This window comes from Ambystoma mexicanum, chromosome 2q (assembly GCF_040938575.1).
Source record: "Ambystoma mexicanum isolate Mex_15411 chromosome 2q, UKY_AmexF1_1, whole genome shotgun sequence".
In the NCBI taxonomy this organism is placed as follows: domain Eukaryota; kingdom Metazoa; phylum Chordata; class Amphibia; order Caudata; family Ambystomatidae; genus Ambystoma; species Ambystoma mexicanum.
Window position 1 is genome coordinate 750,658,295 of NC_090924.1, and position 20,046 is coordinate 750,678,340.

The 20,046-nt window shown below is 45.0% G+C and overlaps 1 protein-coding gene across 2 annotated transcripts in view; it reads right to left on the bottom strand.

Annotated features, from left to right (window-relative positions):
- The window catches only part of PTPRN2 (protein tyrosine phosphatase receptor type N2), a 3,479,756-nt gene that overhangs the window by 1,707,046 nt on the left and 1,752,664 nt on the right, over positions 1 to 20,046 (bottom strand). For both annotated transcript variants that reach the window (XM_069647979.1, XM_069647978.1), the window contains exon 10: positions 9,890 to 9,976. In XM_069647979.1, coding sequence (XP_069504080.1) covers positions 9,890 to 9,976 — 87 coding nt within the window. The remainder of the gene's footprint in view (positions 1 to 9,889; positions 9,977 to 20,046) is intronic.

A 20,046-nucleotide genomic window follows, 5' to 3' on the forward strand; every position in this document is an offset into this window, starting at 1 on the left:
GCGAGTATGGTCATCATCAGTGCTTGCCAAATTGAGAGGTGCACTCACTGATGTCCTCTCCCAAGATGGCGGAAGCTCACTTCAGTGGTGTTTACACTTTCATTTGACTCTTTTGGCGTTTAGATCTCAGTGATTTGTAGGAAGAACCTACGTGGGTAAATAACACAACTAAAGCTATAGTGAAAAACACTTATAAAAGCCATATTTACAATCAATTGAGAGTGCAATATCAGGACTCTGAGCAGAGCTGGCACAAACGTATTGGGCGTTAAAATTAGAGATTTGCTATGAAGCATTCCTGGGCATCCTCCAACCGCAATATGCAAGATCACTATATATTAGATTCAGAATGGGTACTTCATTAAAAAAGCGATGGAATCTGGAGCACTCAAATTCATTTTCATATTGTTCCGAAACCGTAGAAAAGGTGTAGCATTTATGTTTCTGTGTCCAAAATATCGATATCCGAGAATTATTTATGTGAAACCTATCCTTGTAAGACATGGTGTCCCAATCATCAATGTAGCTCTGTTATTATGCAAAACAACAATGCATGAAACTATATTTATTACCGCGGCAAGATATATATAGAGGGCTTGGCTGTGCTGAGGAAGGTATATGTGAATCAGTCTATCCAGAGTCTCTGTTACACTCAAACTTGATGATCATATGTTTATTGAATTGTACTTGTTATATCTCCACGCTGAGTGTAATGAATTATCAAAGTTTATAATATGATTGCAGCTATTAAAGATACTATTTTAACATTTTATGGGATAATGCAAAGGTGTGATGAATTGTATTGTATGTACTTGTTGCATTTTATGAAGTATGTCGCACAAATGAATGAAACAGAAATAGTATGGAAATAATTGCCCCTGTCCACAAAGCTACAAAAAGAAATGAGCAACAGATTGTGGATAGTGCGCAAAGTGGGACAAGACAACAGGCAAGCGTATGCCTATTCTCCTCTCAATAGAAACAATGGCAGCCACGTGGGAAAATGGTGCTGGAACCAGCTGCAGTTGCTGGAAAGGAAAGGTGCTGGCTGCTTAACACATGACAAGGAGCATGTGCCATGTGTGAAGCTGGCACCCAGTAATGGCTTTACGCAGCCAAAAAACGGTCACAAAAGGTGTTTTTTTGGCTGGGAAAATAGAAAGCATGTATTAATGGCACTGATAACTACTTCCTCTCACCTTCTAGGCCTGTCTACAGCTAAAATAGCCACTGTACTGATGTCCCGGAGATGTGTCTGTGTGTTAGATTCTGTCACACAAATATGTTGCTTGCTTCTTTGATGATGTTGGCATCTTGTTGTGTCTGCTTCGTTTCTCTGCCGAGTGTTGCAACTTAGTCTCTTTGACCCGCACTGCATCATTCATCTAATTCATCTCATTTGAGATTTTGGACTAGGATTGTGTTACAATATTTTTGACGATAACGAGGCAGTGTGAGAGGATTGGGTGATCTCAGAATGAATATGTACCTCCAAAGTGATCAAGTGCAAATCTCTGCAAGTTGAACATCTCCCCGGTTAAGCATTCGCTTCTGACATAGGCCCAGCTTGCGCTTTGCAAATTGGAATCCCTGCCAAGGCTTAACTAGTCCTTCATCTTAAGGAGGGCCCTACAATAAGTGCCAGTACTGTTACTGTTTCAGAGCTTAGAATATGGAGGGATCTGACATGAAGAGCTATATTAACAAACACGGTTTTTGCACACACCTTTCAAATCTCCCCTTTTCAGAAGCTTGGAGTGGCCCCTTCTCACCTTCTTTCCCTATTTCTTCTATTGTGTCTGCCTTTGTCTTTTCCTGCCACCCATATGCAGGTGATTCCCATATCATTGCCTCTTTCCAGTCCTTTGCTGTCCAACTCTCTTCCACCATCTTCGACTATTATCCAGCCAGCCTTGGATGTTCAGCCATTCACATCATATGAATTTGTCTTATAATGAGATCCTGTTTTTCCCTGACCCCTCTCTTTTCACTCTCACCATTCTGATTCCATTACGTATCTTCGTAAATCCTCTTCCTCTCTCATCTGTTGTACATAATAATGAGCTGAGCGTTAACTGCCTCTTCCTTTTCCTTCTCACAGACCCTCGGTTACTCTTGACTATAGATATCAACTCTTAAATATTTGCAAAATGCGTCTTTTCATTGCGGTCACTGCTACATGCCCTTTATATGCTTAATTGCATTATATGTTCTGCCTGCAGCTGTAGTTCCCCTCTTAAATCTATTTTCAGTTCTTTCCTTCGCCTTATTTTAAGCTTCCCCTTAGCTCACATAGTCACCACTGTTGCGCCAATCCACTGGTTGCGGCTCCAGGCTCAACTACAGGCTTGTTACCTCTGCATTTTATTTCAATGCTTTCATGCACTGATTCTCTCCAGCCATGTTGCCACTGCTCTACCATCCATTCTCCAGCTCAGCTCCTATGATCAGCTACTCTGATTTTATATGTGGACTTTGATTTATTTATAAAGCGCTTAATCCAAAGTGCTGAACAAAAGGAAGAAAATGGTACAATTAGTTGAGAAATGCAAATCAAGAAACTTGAGAAATGGAATTATGAAGGAAAAGACAAAATAAAGGATTTAAGTTGAGAGCGGAAGACAGGCAATGGAGAAGAAGAAGGAACTAAAAGGTGAAGGGAGGTCCAGTACGTCGGGGCGAGAAGAACGAAGGAACAGAACAAGGAAGAGGCACAAGGATGCTTAGGCACGGCAAGAAGACATAAAGAAGGAGAACAAAGAGATTGGGGAGGGCAATAGTAAGAAAAACGAGAGGACAGACAAGGCAGATCAAGGCCACAGAGAGATTTGAAAACAATCTATAAAATGATTTCCTTCCCTGCACTTCCCTCCCTTTGTGCTCAGCTCCCTCCCCCATCTCGGTTCAACAGTTTCAACTATTCGTCCTCCATAGACCGCTTCTGCTATTGCACAGTTGTTTCCCTTCTAAAATTTCCATATAGTCTTCTTTCCTGCAATCTATGTGAAAATGTCCCCAGGAAAATGTTTTCATGTAAAAATGTAGACAGCAAAAAGTCGTTTAAACAAATGTAGTCATTCAATACAATCAATGCAAAGTGTGAACATGTTGCCAGTAATAAGACCTCCTCAATTACCCACATCAATTCCTAAACCTTCCCCCTAACTCTAATTAGTAACCTGAACTCTTACAGAACACTAACCATTCAGTGCGCTAAAGCATTCTATTTGCATGTTTCTCCATACAAAATCAATGCTAATTGAACAATGTACCTCAACTCCATCACCAGTTTGCCACAAATGTCATAGCCCTTGCCCTAACCCAAACCCTTGCTCTAATCCTAATATTAGGTTTACCCTAACTGAAACGCTAACACTTTGATCTAACCACTAGGTTGATTTGGGGTTGTTTTACCACAGTAGAAATGTTCGAGGGAGAAAAGACCGAAGATTATTTTTTCGAAATAATCTTCGGTCTTTTCTCCCATGAACATTACTGACTTGCACAAATCCCAACTTACCCCCTCGCCCCCTTACCCCCTACTTACCTTGCATTCAGTCTTGCTCTGTCCCTGCGACACTGGTTCCCTTTCACTTCTGTGATCGGGAACCGGCGACGCAGGGTCCTTTCTGTTTTTTTTTTTTTTCGGGTCAGCTGCAGGGGTAACCCCCGCTCACTATACTGTATACTGTGAGCGAAGGTTGCGAGGGTGTCCCCCGCAGCTGTCCCGCAGCCCCCCCAAAAAAAGGCTGCAAGGGTATCCCCCACAAGCTCCCGCTCACTATACTATGCAGTATATTATACAGTATAGTGAGCGGGGGTTGCGGGGGTCACCCCCGCAGCCTTTTTCTTTGTTTTTTTATTTGGGACTGCGGGACAGCTGCAGGAGACACCCCCGCAACCCCTGCTCACAGTATAGTTAGCAGGGGTCGCAGGGGCCACCACCGCAGACTCGCAGCCTTAGACCGAATCCAAATGACCTACCCAACCAAAAGTCGACCTTTTAGAAGGTCAAACATTTGGTGCTACCTATTTTCAGACTTTTGATTGGTTAGGTGATTTGGGTTAGGTATTTTTGCCCGAAACCCACTAGGTTTATCCCAACCCCTAACCTATGCCAACATCACCAGCACTCCCCAACTTCCCTATCCCTTTATTTAACACTTACCCACACCGTTACTCTATTAGGCCTAGCCTTACCATCACCCCTCCCCTAGCTCTTACCCTTAAACTGAGGGCCTGATTTACAAAGCCTTTTTCAATGGGGTTTTCCGATTCAAATGGGCTTCTGTAAATCAGGACGTAAATGTAGCATGACGACTAAACAAACCTCAACATCACAATTCTAATCAACATCTTCACTCTAACCCTAACACCTATCTTTACCCTAACCCCCATCCTAACTGTAAACCAGGCAATCACAAACTCACAAAACCCTCCTTAACCCAAACAATGACCCTACAAAGCACTACATTTTTGGCTACTTTTCAGCTGCATTTGTTGACTACTTTTTGCTTGGCAACTTATTCACTGCAGAGGTATTTTCACCACAACTTTTTCACTGACTACATTTTTGCTGGCGACATTTTCGCTGGATAGCAGGCTCTCATTATGCTGGTACTACTTTTGGATTGACATTATTGCATTTGTTCTACGTACTTCCACTTATACATCACTTTGGCAAATGTGTAATCATTCAATGACATGAAATGGCACGAGTGGTCAGAGATTCTGCAATGTTCTTCTGTCCCTCACAGTAGGTTTAGAAGCCCATCTAGCACATGCAGAGCTTAAGGAAAACTAATCACGTTTTTTTTTTAGATTGACTCTTTTTTGGTGAAACTATTGGCTAATCCCTAGTCATTGATGCATACATAACTCTATGGCATGGTGTGTCTTAGAAGTCACACCTTTTCCAGTAAGAAAGAACTAGGTAGTCCTAGTGAACAGGCACCCTACTAAAAAATTAATTGTAATAGCATCATTGAATCCTGTGTTTCCAATAGTAGCTAAGGGAGTACTTTGCAACCTAACCTAGACCACTTCAGTTCCACTTATCCGTCAGCCATAACCCCAGAGCTGAGGTTCTTGCATATAAGGTTCCGCCAGGATATTCCCTCTGCTGGAAATTGTTACAGGAACACTGAAGAGTAATCACATAAATGTATACATGTGCACTTAACCTGGAGAGACGAAAGAAATGACAATCCATGTGGATTTTCGGCCCACAATGTAACAGACAATATGGTTAGTGAAGCTAAAAGGCTTGTGAGGGGAGGTATGTTCACTGTGCTTGCTGGAGAAACCAAGAACACACATTGATTGAAAGTGATGACAAACAGAGACAGCTTAATTGTTGTCTTGCAAGACAAGAAAACGAACACCATATCCTAACAGTAACTGACCGCAACCACCTGACCCACTGGCCAGACGCTTCACCTTTATAGATCATGGGTCATCTGACAAATTCGAAACTGAGCATATTCTGGACACTCACGCTGATCCTTCCAGCAGAAGAAAATCCCACCTCACACAAGCACGATGCAACCCTTCATGACAATAGTGCTTCTTTAGTGTTCACATTCAGTCATCTTGTCTCTTGTGATGTCCTCCTTACCCCTTCCATCACATTATTATCCAAACTCCTCATGAGATATTGTGTTGGGATGGAAACTGGTTTAGTCAGTCAAATGGGATCCAAAGATCCGGCACAGATTTTTGCAAGACAGGACGTGTAGTCCTTTACTCTACGCATGTACAAAGAGCTTGTAAGGAAACAAGTACTGCCCAAAGCAATAAAAATGTCATATGTCAAAATACCGCTAAGTACACTAAGAGATTGGTTAGTGAAAGACACAAGAGACAAACAACCAAAAGCGGGCAATCCAAAAGACTTTATTTTCCATCCCATTAGATACAAGAGAAGTTATTTAATGTATTGTCTCTTGCAATATTTTGAGCGCTTAAGGCTGCAAAGAGAACTTGGTAGATTAGGATGTGCACAGGTCACCTTACGTCACAGTCTTGGTTATGATGGAATTGAAATCAGAGAAATATTAGTAGTTGTGCTAGTAGTAGTAAAAAAACGTTTATTAAATACAACATAAAACCAGTAAACAAGCTTCTAGGTGCTGTACACATTGAGACAATAGAAACTAAGAATAAACAAACACTATAACATTTAATACATACACATTACTATAATGGGGTAAAAATGTCCGTCTGTTACAAAAAAAACAACAAATAAGGTATTCATAAATTAAAGAGGTGGTGTTTCGCGTAGTGTAACGATCAATGAAGGAGAGAATTCTCTAATAAATAATTGATAGCACATTCCACAATCGACCTCCAAGTACTCCCTAACCCTGATCTCGGAAATTTGCCAACCGGAAGTAGGTCCAGAGAGGTGGGCCTAAGCATCTGCTTGGAAGCAGGACATTCCAAGAGAGTAGGCCGATAGTTAGAGACACACGCGTTGCGAACGTTGAATATCTGAAGCATTGCCAAGGCTTGGATTTGATCCGCTACTGTGATCCAGCCCAGCCAAGACCAAGCTTAAGCGACATGGGGCCTGATTTCCAAAAGCCTTTTACAATGTGTTTCGCGAGCAGCATAATCACCCTAGCTGCTTAGTTTTGGGCAGCTTGCAGCTCGTGTATCAAGCAGAGAGTGTCATTCAGTATTGGACTCTCATGAGAGCTATTGACAGCACTAAGGTTTTACAGTTATTCCCATCCAATAATTGGGTTATACAGGGGGAAAAGTGTAGATTTCACCACTACATTCACCTGGCGAGAGAAGGACAATCGGTTGTTTTAGAGTATGCCAAGATTACTGGCATATCACACGGTTGTTGGGGAAGTGCCAAGAGATTCTGGCCTTGGAAAGGCAAGAGACGACTGGCTGGGGGGGGAAAGGGGGCGGGACAATACAATCGAAGTTGGTTGCTCCATTCCGTGGCACTGGCCGAGAATATATGTGCTGTACACAATCCATTTATTCTGCAATTGATTCATTTTTAGCTATGAAAAGGATGGAATTAATGTGTCCTTTTTGTTTATTTGTTGGGGATACAATGGTGCCAGTCCCTTTGTAATGGCGCGAGTATAAGGAAGCAATATTGATACAATTTAATAAGAGAATGGATTATAAAACAATCATCAGAGAAGATGAAGCAAGCACGTAAATTCCACTCCATCCTTGTACGAATGGGTTTGGATGGGCTTATGTGTTTATTTGATTTATATATACAATATTTTATCTGTAGTTGTTAGCAACTTCCTAAACAACACAACAGTCTCCTGAGTATTGTTGTTTTACCGGTATGTTCTTAAGGAAAGTGTGACTCTTGAGTGTTTCTTCGCACCCTTCAGTGGGGTTCATATACATTGGGGTAACGCTGATGAGACTAGCGGGGTATGCATGAAAACAGAGACTCTGGAAATGACTAAATTAGCCCCCCCTCCCTCCGCCCATCACTCTAGCCTTGTTGTCCTACCTACAACTTCTCTCTGCTGCCATCTTCCCCTCGCCACCTACATGTGTACTAAGGTATAGCACCCTGTTTCTCCTATGATATCGCACCATGCCCTGCCTCCACACCTCCAACTTCCACAGCGCTCCTCCTCCACTCATCAGCCCCCATGTGCACACTAAGAGAAAGTGTGGAGGCAAACCACCAGGAAGGACCTTCAGCCAGGGCCGGAGCATCTCTCACTTGACACACTGCCCAACTGAAACCCATTCCACTGGCTTTTATGCTTTCCTCCTCCATTGCCGGCACTATAGACCAGTGGCGCAACACCATTGATATCACCCCGCCCCAATATGTTGGGCTATGTTGACTCAACCTGGCTGACCTATAGAGCTGTGGCCAAACAGAACATGACACAGATATTAAACGGTGCCTGGGCTTCACTGTTAACAAAGGCCCTGCAATTACTAACTTAAAGCATTTCACTGCTAGCACCCGCATGCAAATGCATACATTGTTAGGCAGTTAAAATCGTAATGTGGGGTTAGTACTTGCATGTCAGGGAGTGATTCCAAGGGTAGAGTGGGGACCACTCAGTCTAACAGCAGTTCTTAAGTTTGTGCTTTCAGACTTAAAGGAGACAGTTCACTGCTTGTAACATTGAAGCTGCACTACAATAGTCTCATTGTAATGCGTGAAGAAGTCAGAAGTCCCCCACACAAATAGGTTTGGCCCTCCCCTGCCGCCTCTGAAGTTACAGCCTCTCCCAACCTTTGAAGGGTTAGGCCCCCCAAAATGTAGGTGTCATTGCGCCGCAGCTCTTGACCCTCTCCTCAACCCGGGGACACCTACACTGCTGCTTACACCTGTCCCCACAATTCTAGAAAAAGTCTAGGGCTCTGCAGGAAGGAGTGCACCAGTCGATGCCATGTGGACATAAGCCATCAGAACTGACTCCAGTGCAATAGAGGGGGAGGGAGTGCACACATGGCACATTCCCTGAGGTGGCATACATGTTTGCAGAAGCTCTGGGTTGAGGATGCAATGTGAAAAGTCCAGAAGGGCCTGCAGACTTGAAGTGGGCAGTGCCATGGCTTTAAAAGGTAGGCACTGGAATGGGCATACGAGCAGTCCTTATCTGCCTTTGCATTTTATACATCACACTCTGAAGTATTATGCAGGACCATACATTGTCATCACAAATAGAAATTCCATTTTAAATATGCATTGTAAAGTGTTGTACATGATAAAGAGGTGTTTTTCTTTTAATCGAATCGTGTACAGTTTATTGGGCCAGGATATTCTCTGTAACCCAGATTATTTTCCAATCTGTTGTGAGTATCCGTACAGTGCCAACACAACCACAGAAACAAATCTTACAGAGTGCCCTTGCGCCGCCCTTAGAAAAAGTGCCTTAATGATAATTGGCTCCCTGGTGTGGGGAGCCAGCCAATCAGGTGACTAGGAATGTGGGCTTGTACTGCCGGTGAAAGCCAGCGTTCCTTCCCACCTGACGGCCGACTCCCCCCGCCGCCATCTTCCCCCCAACCGGCGTACTATTTTTTGGGGTTCTTCTCACCCCTCCTACGCCCACTTACTGTATTTCGCTGCTGGTGCACTCCCTGCCGCCGCTGCCCCTTCCTCTGTGCACCTGCACGCCACCATGGAAAGCGAAGAAGGTCTCCACACGGAGCCCTGCTTCCATTTCCATGCTGGCCATCTTGGAAAAGTATTTTCTTTTGTACAATGGGATGCCGAGCACAATATTTTTTTTTTTTACTCCCCCGGTGACTGCTTTGGCAACACGGGGTGCTAATAGACTTAATCCCACGTTCCAAGGGATGGACCGGGGGTACACCATGGTGCCCTCATTAGCCACCCTCACTTCGTTCGGGCCGATAACTTGAGCTGCCGGGCCGTTACACCCGTTCCAGCCCTTGGAACGGGGTATAAGTGCCATATCACAGCACTTTCTACAAAGTTAAGTGCAACATGACAAACTACTCGGAGAGATGGCTTCATATTTTGCAGGCCTCTTCTTCAGAGACCCACTTGACCCGATGCCTCCTGAATCACATAAGTCGGAAGAAAGGTGCTCTTAATTAGCATATGTGTGTGCCAACTGACTTCAGCTTTTAACAAAATCATAAAATGAGGCTTACCCCTACCGACAAAAGTAAAAGGCAAGACCTGTGAACTACAGAACATTTTCAAGTATTTTGCCAAGTGTAGTTAAATGCCATATTCAGAGGAAAACAGCCTGCCCCGTAAGCACCCCGCACAGTGGCACACATTTACCCAGAAAAGTGCCCATCATGGCCTTTTCAACATACCTGCAGCGTGTACTGGTAAATGTGAAAGCAAACAATGATACAAAGCAAGGAATACAATTCGAGTGGCGTTTTGGGTACATACTTGACATCGCTGAAGTCGCTCATCTGCAGCTTAAGAATAGCTGCCACGTTCTCAATTAACTCCAGGCCTTTCTCCCCTTGCAGAGACCTGTGGAAACAAAGAAAGAGAACGAGGACATTACAAAAGAGATGGAACCTCATCAATACGTGAGAGGGGCTGGGGGTCCCGACAGAGATGTCACCTTGGCCCGCTCGCGCCTGAAAAGCCGCGGCTTGCAGGCGTGGGGGGTGGCGGTGCGGGCGCCCGGGGGATTGGGATCAGGTGTTTCCCTGGCCATGATGAATCACCCCCATTTTGCCGCAACACGACACACAATAAGGTGTAAATGGAATTGTTAGGAAACGTAATGGGCCCCTGATGTGGTGATGGTTCATCTCTGGACTCGAGGAGAGAAAATTGCAAAATGGAGGAAAAGGGCGGCAAGCAAGCGGTGGGGGGAAATAACGCGCGGCGCGCGGCAGGGATCAGCAACAAACAAACACCAGAATAAGCGTAAACACATTAGAAAGAGCAAGGGCTACAGCAGTCGCAGTAAGGTTTGCCCCAATGCATTGCAGAATTTAAAGGAGAAAACGCTCCTAGGGGAGTAAATCCCAGACTGATCAAACTCTTCTTCCGCTTGTTTATGAGTTTGCCATCTCCTTGTTCTCTTTCCAGACCGCAGTGTTGGCGATAATTACTTCGTCCGAATGTCAGTGTCAAGCAGAAACATAGTCTCACAAAAAATGCTGATTTTTGTGTTGGTCAACTTTGTTTTATTCTGTTGGTGAACTGCAAAACCAAGCTGATGTTGCAATTTAACACAAAAAAGGGCAGCCGTGCAGAAAATTGAAATAAAGCATTGGACAAAATAAAGTAACCAGAAAGAAAGCTGGTGTTCAATAAGGGGGTCGGGGGTCTGCTGCACTACCCAGCTCTACTCCCGAAAACACCAAAGCAGCAAAGTCCAACAGAATAAATGTAACAATGTAGTCTGCTCGTATGAACATTCCACTCATGGCAAAGATGTGTGTGATTCCCTCTGGTTTTTGAAATACCACCAAAGCATATGTTGAGAAATCATGGGTTGTTTGTGGAATGGTGCATGATATGATATGATATATTTTATTTGTATGGCGCTTATACGCACGTGTTTCAGAGCGCGACGAGGCAAGGGAGGGGCACAAGGGAGGACAAAACAATGATCTTACTAGGCCCAGTGACATTGAGAACGTGCAAGTGCAGTGGAGAAGGAAGGGGGAAGTGCAAAGGAGAGGGGAGGAGTGGAAAGTGCTGAGCAAGTGATAAAAACAACAATTGGAAGTGCAGCCAGCAGTGTGGCGAGTGCATGGTTTAAGGCGCAGACAAGGGGTGCCTGATAAGTGCAGGTAGGGGGACTCTAGGGTTGCAGATACAGACCCAAGTGCAAGGGTTGCCAGTAGGCAGTGCAGGTGAGTGGCTGGGTGGGCGAGGACCTGGCCCGCAAGTCAGAGGGTAGCCAGGCGCACAGAGCCGGGGCAGACAGATCAGCAGGGGAGAGGAAGAGCAAAGGCAGAAGCAAAAAGGAAGGTCTCGTGGTGCTTCTGGAACCGGAGATGGTTCACCTCAAGTTTAAGAGGTGCAGGGAGGCTGTTCCAGAGGAAGACACCAGCCGAGGAAAGGGATCTACCCCCAACTCGTTGCATGAGGAAGCGACTGACCCTGAGTGAGTTGGAGGAGCTAAGAGCTCGAATGGGAAGGTATTTAGGAAGGGAGATATGATATGGTAGGTTATTTATAACGAGCTTAATACCCAGAGGTTTCTAAGCCCAGACCCGGGGATCAAACCTCTGTTACTCTGTGTCGTCTTGCTTCGAAGACAAGCAGGTTGCCGCTGAGCTATCCTCCCGAGTTGAAGGTCTTTTGGACCCAGGCCCCAGAAAGCCTTGTGGATAATGCAGAGGGTCTTGAATTTAAGACAACAACCCTATCTTGCCCAGGCAATACTTGCTATGGATCCTAAATATCCCAGGTGATCCAAATTCAAAATTAGAAGGCCTTTAACATACCACAACTTTTCACAGTTGCCACCATAGGGCCTCATCACGAGTTGGGCGTTCGCGCCGACGCTAATAGCGCTGGCGCTATCTGCCATACCGCCAAACCCACCGGCACTATTAGCGCCGGATCACGGGTTTGGCGGATTTGGAATTCCCCATTGAGCCCATTCGGTAATGCCCCGTTCCCCATTGGGCTCAATGGGGAAATTTCACCCTCATTCCGCCGGCGGATTTCCTGCCGGCGGTATGTGCGCGAATTTTCGGCAGATTTCCCCCCAGCTCAGAGCTGGGGGGAAATCTGCCGAAGCCCTGATTTGGTGGACCCTTAAATCTGGCGGTAACAGCACTACCACCGGATTTAAGGGTTACAGCCAAACTCGTGATGAGGCCCATAGTCAGAAGGAGAATTTTGCAGAATTAGTGGCATAGTAGGGGAAAGTCTGCATCGGGGCATGTGCAATTAGCACCGGGGTAAAAATGGCTCTTGTGCCAAACACATATTCATCCAATGCATCATTTTTGCACCAGGCCAATGCTTGCTCTGGTTCGTGTACTTCTGTGGAATTTGCCCTGATGCAAAACGGCATTGAAAGAATGTGTTTTGCACTAGTGCAATTGTTGCCCCCGTGCAAACTGGAGCTGCATTAATGTAAAATCTCTGTAACATGGGGCAGAGTTTTGGATAGGAAAGCGACATAGCTTGGGGCATTCTGCGGCATGCACATGTTGAGTAGCTGTCATGACCACTATTGCAACGGTTCAGAATTCAATCATGAAAAACTACCAACGGCTCACATGTGGTGGTAGATGTGCCTAATGGCAAAGTAATCCATCTTGGATCACGTGGTAAGCAAGTGTTTGCACCACGTCCATTGAGTCATAGTTTCATTGTCATATGGCCCGATGTACAAAGCATTGCTCAATGGGATTGCGCCATTGGAAAGCGCTTTTGTAAATCAGGCCCAGGTTGCCTGCGCACTCCTTGCATTTCTAGGCTTTTTTGTGAGAGTTCCCAAGAGACATGCATAATTGATGGCTCCCTAGAACAGGAACATGCCAGTCGGTATGATGGCGCCAGATGGCCACTCTCCCGGTCCCCTAATGCTACGATGCCAGAGATATGTGGGCCTCTAGCTGGTCCAGGTTCACCGCAGGTGCCAATGAAGTCATACCAGCAGGTTTTGACCCAAATCACGCAGGGCACCAGTTCGGGTGGCGAATTTTGTCCTAAAGTTTTTTTAATCTGGTTTATGAAAGTCATCGTACAGGGGTTTGTTTCTGTGTTGTTGCTGAAGGGAGGAATACATGGATCTATGAAGAATCAATATCGCCATTAATGTTATGTTTGTTTTTTAGACTAACAAAGACTATTGTTCTAGGAAATGAAATTACAAACGTTGATATAGCAATACAAATACGAACAAATTGAGTGTGTTTGTTGACAAGAATAATATAGGCATATTCCCAACATGAAGGCGTTGAGGACATTTGCTTTGTCTGGAGGCAGTGTCTGTGTGATATTAGCACTGTGTGTAGATTGCTGAATTGTCCCCTTGGTGACAGTCTTTCCGATGGGACGCCCCGTATGGAATTCAGGAGCATTGGGACACATAGGAAAGGTGAGTCTTTCTTCAACGAACACGCACAGAATTGCCAGCTTGGGGGCATATCCCCTTGGGTTACAGATATCATGCCTTGGGGAATGTTCCAAATCATGACCTCTGCCTTTTATCCTCATTATATAAGAATGTGTCATCTATGACTATTGCCCTGTGATTATTTCTCAGCTTGCCCAGAGTGTGAGCCAACCCGACATCTGTGCACTTGCAAGTGCTCTCATTTTTTCTTTCAATATTTTAATTTTTTTATCTGCAAGTAATGTCACACTGAATTGAATCATTAGAATGATTGGCAATGTACAATGACAATATAAGACCAGATCGCAGCATTGTATTGTACCTCATCATGCCCAAAGAAGGCATGAAGGCTAAATTATGACCAAAGAAAATCTTGTCCCCTTAAGTACAATATGTTCGCCCTTCGTCCGTCCCCTATTTGTCAAAATGCCAACACGGACATGGTCATTTGCATCATTCTGAACAGTTCTTAACTCAGGCAGTCATCTTGGCCACTTGAGTAAATCCAAGACCTCACACCTGTTTCAGTTATTCCCTGTTCTGGTTATACATGTGGAGGATACATGGAGTCTAAATACTGAGGAACACTTGATGATTTACACTGAACAAATGATGCATCTGTTGATTGTGTCCCACAACCTAGTAAACCCCATCAACTGGTTGGGGTTTGGACACTGAAGCCACAGCGTGTCTTGGATCCTACAGTGGTCATGATGTAAGAGCAGCAGTGCATTAATGCAAGGGGTAAATCCTCCTAGCAGGTGCTTCTGGCAGAAGTGAAATTTGTCTAATGGCAGCATGGGGCTGGTTGTGTCTATGATCATCCCGAAGCTGATTACACTCTGCTATGTCCAGGCAACTCCCTACATGTCACAGTCTCTTCAGTGCCAAGAGGTTTGCAGGCACATGTGTATCCACCTTGCCAGATCATGCCAGAGTGCGGAATGATAACCCGGCCACTCTCGTTCAGATGTCCTGCTATTGATCAATGTCTAATTTCTAACGCAGTTCTCTCCCAATTATTTGGATATTCCCATTTATTCTTGCTTGTTTCGAACTTTAGAAGATCATACAATCCTCATGGGAGTAATTGTCCAAATTTACTGAGATGATATGTGCTAATTTTACTTAATTGTTGAGTTGATTGCCCATTGGTAAATGTGTATATGATGGAGTCTCCATTTTTCATCCACTTTATATTACTTCTTGCTGGCTGAAGACGTGTATTGATCAATCTGAAATCACGCGACAGGTGCATTTTCTGTCTTCCCTCCTCCAAGTACTGGGACAAAGTTGCAAGTCCACCCAGGGCACATTGATCATCAGGGAACATTTGAGGCATGGTCTTTCCCAGCCACAGGCCACCATCTAGAGTTTTGTATTGTGACTAAGCCACATAAAATCTGATTTGCACTGGGATTTAACAAACAGAGATGCTGCTGTCCCCACAGGTATTCTGCTGGGTACTTTACTTTAATCAGAACAGCAAAGCACAGGAGCGGGGCTCCCCATGTGACTAACAAGCCGGAAGAGAAGAACGCAGTCCTGCAAACCTTCCAACGGGTCATCAACACTTCAACAAAATGGGTTCAGTCCAGAGCAGTGACCAAACCTGTTCCCACATGGGACTTTCTAACAGTAGGAGGGGCCTTGTTTGGAAAAGTGATAAGAGGACCCTAGTTTTGCCATAGGATCAGCCCAAATCAACCTCTTCTTCAGACTGCGAGGTATTTCCTTCAGTCCCAAAGTTGAGCCGGGTCTAGCAATAATAGTCTTTCATTTCCTCTGTTACCAGGTGACCAAGCGGGTTATTTAGCCCCCATTGCTTTCCAAACAAAATGGAGGTAAAAGCGAAGCTTGTACCTGCAATCCAACACGTATCCCTTTGGCTACATATTCTAGACTGTTACTGGCTGATGCTGTCCCCAAGCCAAGATCACTGATATATTTCCAAACACAGGCTATTAAGCCATGAGCCCTCGCATCCAGGGCGTCTGATTGACAGCTCAATACCACAAACCCACACATGTCTGATAAGCAGTCAACCTCCGCTCATTAGGCCTGCTCCCCTTAAGAAGCCATCATACACATACCACCATGAGGTCATATATTGAAATGAAATAAAGTGGGAGTCATGGTGTTCATTATACTCTCACGCAAATGTAAATACGTTAATTGTAAAACGATGAGTTACGCAAACCACTACCCAGAGCAAAAGTCAAAACAGGTCGATATTAACACGAGATATTGCACGGGAACACTTTCAGCAAAATATCTAATGAAAAGTCATTTTTCTTTTAAATTCTGTCCACGCAAAAAGGCCAGGCATGATATTGATTAGATACTACAGTGCCATTCAGAACTGGCCGACAAACACTGTTTTTTCACAGTAGATTCCTGCTGCCAAAGATCAGAGAAACAGCAAATGTTACATTCATAATTATCTGGCCCCTGTACTTGCTAGCAGGCCCTGAGAAACATGCACGGCTGAATGTGAGAACTTTGCTTACTAGTCTTTGTTTCCTAACACCAAGTTCCACAGACCCTTGACTCCACACTCTACCTGAGACTCAGTGATCTGTTCCCCACTGTTTACTCAACCAATTACTTGTAGATCCATTGCTACCAAACTGTCTGTTCTTCCCCTCCCCTGTTAGATCCCTGCTCCCTTATTTCTCTACTTCCATCACCATGTTCCTCCTGAAGCTAGGCCCGCATTCAATAAATACCCTAATTCCACACAATGATACGGCCACTAAACTCCTTATCTCCGCCTTCATTTTCTTGCAACTCTTCTACTGTTATAACACTCTCTTCTCTTCAGTCTCCCAAGTTCTCATCTTGCTCCTTTGAAATCAATCTATAATTCTTCTGTTAGTCTACTTTGCCTTCTTTCCTATCGTGACTCCATTTCTTCTTCACTTGCATCACTTGGCTGGCTGCCTTTCCATTCTCAGCTCAAATTCCACTTCCTGTGCTTAGTCTTTAAATCACTCTACCAGCTTGCACCCGGCTATCTTGTTTAACTTCTTTCCTTTTACAGCCCATCTCGCCCTTTGTGTTCTTCCTGTCTTTTCAGACTGAATGTTCCACGGCCACCATGTGCTCAGTCCCGCTTCCTCTCTTTTCAGCTTCTTGCCCCCCAACATTGGAAGCCCCTTCCTGTGGCTATTCATTCTTTCACTGACTATTCTATTTTCCGCTCTTCTTTGAAATCTCATCTTTTAAATTGTTCTTGATTGTCAGCTACAAGTATTGATGTTTTGATGTTTACTTATCATTATCATTGTACCGTACTTTCTTATTAAATTGTACAGCGTTTTGGATAAAAGTGCTTTATAAAATAATATAAAATACAAATACAAATACAAACTCAGTCAAAATGATGTTTCACAGTCAAGTTACACACGCTGAAAGCCCGTCTCTATCACGTATGTTGCTACTCACTTCTCCAAATTAGGAATGTTCTTAAGGCGTCCATCGAGGCACTCTGGACTCAGATCACAGAAAAGAAGTAGGTGTTCCTTTGGAAACAGAGCCTTCCGCCTTGGATCACCGTCCAATGGCCGCTCATCCAGTCACACAGGGACACAACCCCCTTGCCAGGTGGACTTTTCCTGTCCATCTCTTCCATTCCAGTTTCCTTGTCTCCTTCCCTTTACCAATGCGTTCATAATACCCATTTCATAACACCTCATGGTTTCACCCGTTCCCTGCGCCATCCGTGCCTTCTTTCATACCTTCACCCAATCGCTTTCCGCCGCAAAAGGTAGAGGGCACCAGTTTATAATCTGGCATGCAGCACCCTGTCATGGAACAGCATATTTCCCAATCATTGCTGCAAGCTGCATGTCCAGTAACTTGGCACAAAAGAAAACGAGATTGTGGCACATGACCCATTTTGTTTCCCTTTCTTGTTGCAACCTAATTTCTTCCACTAATGTGGAAATGTCCATTTGAAAAAATGGTGACATTGTAAATAATGTGTTCATTCCTTCTGATAACATTGTTAGCCTCTTTGGCTTTCTGTATAATTCAATCGATTTATTGGAGCCTGTTCACTCTCAGGAATCATGACCTGTATACAGGCCCTCCAGGAAAGGAAAAGTTGCTAGTGTATTCATTCTTACCGATTCAGCAATGCACTTTGTTAGGGAATAAATGTACCTCAAAGACTTTGGGCCTGATTTACAAAGTGTTTTTAATTGGATTTTCCAAATCAAAATTCTATGTAAATCAGGCCCTGTGCATTTGTTTACTCATATTAATGCATTTGTGCCATGCTCACCGACAATGCCCAGGTACTCAAATCTTGCAGTCCACCTGTTTACACCATTTCAAAGTGTAGGCATTATTTATGTCTCACCACTGCACACTCCCATTCAGAGGATGTGTACAATCTTTAAGCAATAACAACCGCTCCCGCCGGACGGATCAGGTTGTAACGTCCTGAGTCCCAAGTTACGTGATTAATGCTGGGCCCGGTGCCATTATCACCTAATCTGGCCCGCCAGATCGGGTGTTATTGCTATTAGCACCCTGGGTTTCCAATTTGACAGCAGTGTATTTTGTAAGACAAAAACTGGCATGCCATTCATTCAAACAAAATACTTATGATAAGTCATTTATAACATGCCTGTACACAAGTGTTTCTAGGCGTGACAAGACAAAGGAGGGAAGACAGTGGGAGGACAAGACAAACAATCTTATTAGGCCTTGTGTTATTCAGATCGTCCAAGTGTGAGAACGAGAAGTGCAAGGGGAGAGGGAGGGGGGAAGTGCAAAGGAGAGGGGAGGGGAAAACAGGACAGCAATGCTCTGAGTAAGTGCAGCCAGGACAGCACGGCTCTGGGTAGTGCAAGGAGAACTAGCGACTGCAGCGTTACAGTTCCAGCCCCTAAATGTGTGGAAGGCCCAGAGGCAGTGGAAGGGTGACCGATCAAGAAAGGACCTGGTACCCACTGAGACTCTGAGGGTAGCCAAGCAACCAGTCAGTACAGCAGACAGGTAGGTGAGGTAGGTCAGCAGGGGAGGGAGAGAGAAAAAGCAGTGGAGAAGAGGAACGTTTTGAGCTGCTTCCAGACCTTCCTGTGGTCCTGACCAAACTTGAGAGGAGCAGGGAGGCCATTCCAGAGGGAGGCACCTGCAGAGGAGAGAGATCTACTCCCCACTCTCTTTCTGGAGAAGCATCTAACCCTTAGAGATTTGGAGGTAGCTGAGCGAAGGGCTAGAGAAGGAAGGTATTTTGAAAGAGACCGTTGGATGTAGTGCAGCCCCAGCCCCAGAAAGCCTTGTGGACAATGCAAAGGGTCTTGAACTTGATCCTTGCAGCTACCAGGAGTCAGTGGAGAGATTTAAGGGCTGGAGAGGTATGATCCATGGGTTTGAGGCCAAGGATAAGTCTAGCAGTCCTGTTCTGGATTAGTTGCAAAGGGCAGAGAGTAGAGGAAGGCAGATTGAGAAAGAGGCTTTTGCAGTAGTCCAGCCTAGAGAGAACCAGGGTGCTGAAGGCAGTGAGCTTCTGGGGAAAATTGAGAAAGGGCAGAGTCCCTTTGAGGAGGTGCAGCTGGTAGGGGGACTTCTTGGCGACGTCTGAGATGTGAGGAGGGAAAGAAAGAGTGGAGTAGAAGATGACAACATGGTTTTTTGCCTCTCAGGAAGGCAAAGGATGAGGGCCTAAGGCAGGTGGCAAAAGTGAGAGAGGGAAAGCAGGGGTCCCAATGAGAAGAATCTCTGTCTTACTGGCATTAAGGTAGAGATCATTGGAGGTGCACCAACCAAATGATAGACAGTCAGGAATTAGCGAGAGTGGAGAGGAGGCTGAGGGGAGCCTGAAGGAAAGAGTGTCATCCGCATAACTACTGAAAGTTAGAGGAGAAGGTAGAGATCAGATGGGCAAAGGGGCCAAGTAGAGGTTGAAAACCAAGGTGAGAGGATAGAGCCCCAGTGAACGTCACAAGTAGAGAGAGAGGTCTTGGAGAGAAGAGACCAAGTTGGACCTAGGAGGGGCAGTCCAAGAGGAAGGAGGTCAGCCACTCCAGGGCCTGATCCGTGATGGTGAGGTTCTCACTGAGTCAATTGCTCAGGATGGCGTGGTTGACTGTATCGAAAGCAGAGGAAATATCAAGCAGGATGAGGACAGAAGGAATGCTGGAATGAAGGTTAGAGAGCAGATCTTCACAGGTGTTCAGGGAGCAGTTTTCATGCCTCTGGCAGCTCTGAAGCCAGACTGATGGTCATGGTGACAACCAACAGATTCAGTGTGGAGTAAGCTAGCTGGGAGATGGACAGCTTTTACAAGAGTTTGCCCAGGAAAGGGATGATGGAGATTGGGCGATAGTTTGCCAAGCAGGTAGGATACGGCTTCTTGAGGAGGGGCTGCACAAGGGAGCACTTAAGGGGAGAGGGGCAATTCCAGTGGTGAAAGAGTGAATAGAGAAATCTGCCAAGGCTGAAGCGAGGGTGTCAATATGGTCCTTGATGGTTCTGGAGGATCAGAGGA